Source organism: Arachis ipaensis, chromosome B04 (genome assembly GCF_000816755.2).
Source record: "Arachis ipaensis cultivar K30076 chromosome B04, Araip1.1, whole genome shotgun sequence".
Lineage (NCBI taxonomy): Eukaryota > Viridiplantae > Streptophyta > Magnoliopsida > Fabales > Fabaceae > Arachis > Arachis ipaensis.
The window spans coordinates 27,637,798-27,642,032 of record NC_029788.2 but is presented as its reverse complement, the minus strand read 5'-3'; the positions used below and the strand labels follow the sequence as shown (position 1 = coordinate 27,642,032).

The 4,235-nt window shown below is 34.7% G+C and overlaps 1 protein-coding gene across 2 annotated transcripts; it reads right to left on the bottom strand.

The window, feature by feature from the left end:
• On the bottom strand, nt 859–4,032 carry LOC107639161 (AUGMIN subunit 2). Of its 2 annotated transcripts, XR_001619985.2 has the most exons (7): nt 3,685–4,032; nt 3,483–3,599; nt 3,101–3,205; nt 2,919–2,987; nt 2,079–2,192; nt 1,359–1,645; nt 859–1,046 (listed from the first exon to the last, which is right to left on the bottom strand). XR_001619985.2 is itself a non-coding variant. In XM_016342595.2 (6 exons), the coding sequence occupies exons 1-6, from the start codon at nt 3,811–3,813 to the stop codon at nt 1,439–1,441; spliced, it is 741 nt and encodes a 246-aa protein (XP_016198081.1). In that variant the 5' UTR covers nt 3,814–4,032; the 3' UTR covers nt 1,074–1,438. The 2 variants fall into 2 exon arrangements, 1 of the variants encoding a protein (XP_016198081.1); XM_016342595.2 differs by lacking the exon at nt 859–1,046 and having other exon boundaries at nt 1,074–1,645.

The window sequence follows — 4,235 nt, the reverse complement described above, 5'->3', positions numbered from 1 at the left end:
AGCATGTTTTTCTTCTTTTTTTTTTTTTTAATAAATATAAAACGATGTTGTTTTAGTCTTTTTCAATGGTAAGGATGAACGGAAATTACTTTAGGGACTACTATGAGTCCCGGAGGACAATTTCGAGGACGAATTTGAGTAATTATTAACTTCAAGGATCACTTTGAAACTCGAGTGCAAGTTCACGGACTACTTTAAAACCTATCTCATAATTTGCTTCAGTCATTACCTATTTTATATCTTATCATTTTTTCAAGTACATTCCGTTCTACTAACAAGCTTTTCTAGGTATCTTTCATAATCATAAGAGAAAAGGACAAATCAATCCTTGACTTTTTGGTCCGCGAACATTTAAGTTCCTGAAAATTTAAAAATATATTTAAATTCCTGACCTCTTTAAACTCTGGACATATTGATCCCTGAATTTAATTTGTCCAATTTTAAAAACTCTTCCACGTGTACATCCGTATCAACCAGGTCAGTACAATGGGAGTCACGTTTGATTTTTCTGTTTCTTCTAATAGACCCAAGTGAACATTAGGAATCGATATATCCAGGTTTTGAAAAGGTAAAGAACTTAAATGTATTTTCAAATTCTCGAAAACTTAAATGTTTACGGATCAAAAGGTCAAAGTCCTATTTGTCCTTTTCTCTAATCATAATAAATTACAATGAATAGATGTTGTCATTCTTATTTTAATAATAATTTTTTTTTTTACAAATCTATACAAACATACAATATAAAAAAAACAAAATGTGTAAAGTGACACTATCAAACATAAGAATGGTTTATTGTGATTCTTTAGATCTGACTACATTTTTTTAATCATATATAAATGATTAAATAATTAAAATATAAATATAGATTCTATTGTAACTGAATGTAATTACCGTTTTTCATTCACTTGTATTTAAGACGTCTTTTTCTCCTCTACTATATATTTCATCTTTCAATTTCTTGGCTACGACCATAAGAGTTGCAACATATTGGTAACCTTTTTATTATAAAAACTCCATATTGATCATTTAACAGCTCACCTGTCAAGCTAAAAGGTTACCAAGACAGAATAAAGTTAGGAGAAAGAAAATAAGTCTCTACTTTGTACATTCAGAGTGTAAAAGACTAAAAGCTGATTCAGGCACAACACAACAGTTAATGCTGGGTTTTAGATGTACATGTATACAATGCGTTTTGGTCACAAGCCTTGCAGAATTACAAAACTATTGGAGTTTTTCACATAGTAATCATGAAAGATTTTTGGTAAATCAAGTTAAAACAGTTGATCTGCACAAACAGTTGGATGAAGTAAACTCTTCTTCAACTGAGAAAGGGCACAAGAAGATCCTATAACACTCACCTAGTTGTTTGAATCATGGTGCTTGTTGAACTAATTCTTACTTCCTTCAATTTCTGACAACTATCTCATCGAGGTTTGCTTCAGTTTTCCATTGGAGGTGGAGTCAGACAATCAGAAACTCCGGGCAGTCTTTGGGAAGGATCTCTGGCCGGAGTACTTGGTATAGGGGAATCAAATTGACCCACTCTCAATTTCTGAAGGGCTGCAAATGACTCTCTTGTGGCAGACATTGCTTCAAAGAAGCGAGTGCAAGATGCCAAAGCTACTGGAATGGGTCGAAGCATTTCCTATAAGGATAAAAGAAAAGGTAAAAAACTGCAAGTATATAAATTTATTTGTGTCATTACTCATTAGGAAATGCTAATTTGATTAGAAACAAAAAGCTAACAACCAATAACTACAAGGAAAAAAACTATATTTTGCAGTTCTTGGTTGTTGGCTCTTTTCTAGTTGTCCAATTAGCATTTTCCTTATGTCATTATTCGATCTGGGATGGCCTAAAATCAATTCCAGTTTTGCACCAGTTGCCTTTGAAAACAATTGATAAAACCTTCAGAATATGCAACAGACAGAAAGCCTCTTAGGAGAACCTCCATTTTGTAGTATTTACTATCTACTGGTATACTTATCATATCAAATAAGGGTTCATGGATGCAAATATAAATTAACTAATGATTTATGACAAGATGTTGCCACAATAAATATACTGTAGAAACATACCCCCCAAACTGAAGGAGGTTCCTTGAAATTCTGACTCCACTGAAAATCTGCCACTGATGCTGTCAAGGCACCATAATCACTAGCTGCCTTCATCAGTAGTTCAGAGAATTGTTTCTGCAAGAGTTGAAGAAATATATATGACAGAAGGCGTTAAAACATTCTTAAATAGAAGTCTATTCTCATGAATCAATAGTTCAGCATTACATCAATTTTCAACTAAAAGTGCATGGTGTGGATATAAGGTAAAAGTTGGATTAATTCATGCTTTCCCCCAAGATTAATAATCTAGACAATTCTATAAATATGTAAAATTAAAGGGAAAAAGGACTAATTATACATGTGAAGTTAAAGGTAGTATCATAGGAATTGTTATGATTCCAAAATATCATATTTTAGTCTTCAGATACAAATTTCATCTTTACATTACAAGTATACACACATTTCGCTCCAAAAAACTTCAGCTCAACAACTCAGGCACTGAGAATAATTGAATGAATTCAAGAAGCTAACACGACAGAGTGCGTAAACATAAGCCTGAAAACTATCTAGCATCTACAGCAGCAGTGGAGAAGCCAACTAATTCCAATTATTTTACCCCATAGAGCTGAAACTTCCAGTTAGCAAGTTTAATTCAAGCCAACAAATATACTTATCATGCTATGGACTAAATCTTGCTACATCACCAACTACAACACAAGATAATGAAGTGTCTCTCCCTGCCAATGAGTAATGCTACTAACACAATCAAAAACCATTCACCCGCCCCCCTAAATTAACAATTTTGCATGGAGTAATTTTTGCTATAAATCAGTAATAAATAGCAATTATGATTTCACCAACCTGAAATTCTGCTTCTACAGGAATGCAATCAAGAGAATAAGGCTGCTGCAGGCGAGCTATGATGCGATCCTGCAACATTAAATTCGGTAAATCAATTTATTCCTAATGAACTAATCCACGGAAACTACCGAAAAAGGAAAAAATACTGAAAGCAGGTATAATGGAGGGCACAGCCACATTACCTTATTCTGGATAACATCTTTCAGTATGGCGGTAATCCTCCCCAAAGTCTCAATTTTCTTTTCCATTTCACTCACATGCGTCAAATGCGCAACATTCTTATCATCCTACACAATTTCACAAATCTTATGAACTCTTACATCAATCATAAAGAGAAACTAACAAATCTCCCCTACAAATTAGGCAATATTTTCACATAATTCACAAAAAATTATACTTAACATGAATGTAATTTGCAGAATGCGAAAACACTACAATGGATTTCAGTATAGCGATACTGGGAAGATCAACATAATTTACCATTTTACCCACAAACTTGTTTAAACTTTAAAGTATAATAATAAAATAAAATAGAAAAAGGTACAGAATAGAAGAAGAAAAAACCTTGCGTCCTTGAAGTTCGACTTGCAAATCCGCGATCTTGCGTTGAACAGTGGTTAGTTCCCTCAAAACCCTGACCAAGTCCTCGCCCTTTTCGCCGCTACTAGGAAGAGAAGATTCCTAGAAACAGAGAGAGTTGGTGGCAAAACCGTAATTTCAGTGAAACAAGATAAATGCGGAATCTGAATGAATGAAGTATGCGTACCTGAGGCGGTAGTTGGGAAGCGGAGACGGAGAAACCAAGATCGGCGGCGATGGAGAGTGCGTCGGACATGCCACCAATGCGCCTGATAGGCTTCTTCCCAACCCAACTTGACTCGTTCCCCATTGACATTTCTCAATTTTCCAAGAAATAAATTGAAGCAGAAGAAGAAGAAGGATAAAAGGGAGATATTAGAGTTAGAATATGATTTAATAAAAAATTATGAGCAAGCAACAGAGCCTCTGGTTTAAGTGTTGAACTGAACCACGAAAGAATGGAGTCTCTTTCTCGTCTTGCTTGCTGGTTGGAGTGTCTTCGCAGATCACATAATTGAATTTGAAATTTAATTTTAGTGATTTTAAAGGCTGTTTGACTCTTCTGACCAAACTATATTGCATAAAATGAATAAGAGTAAAACCCCTCCCCATTCCCTAACCATTTACGAAATTGACATGGCGCCCTCTCACCATTAGAAATTAACAACGCGGTCCTTAATCATTCTCTCCGTGTGACCAAAAAGACCTTCTTACCGGTACTTCCGGTTACTTTTTACC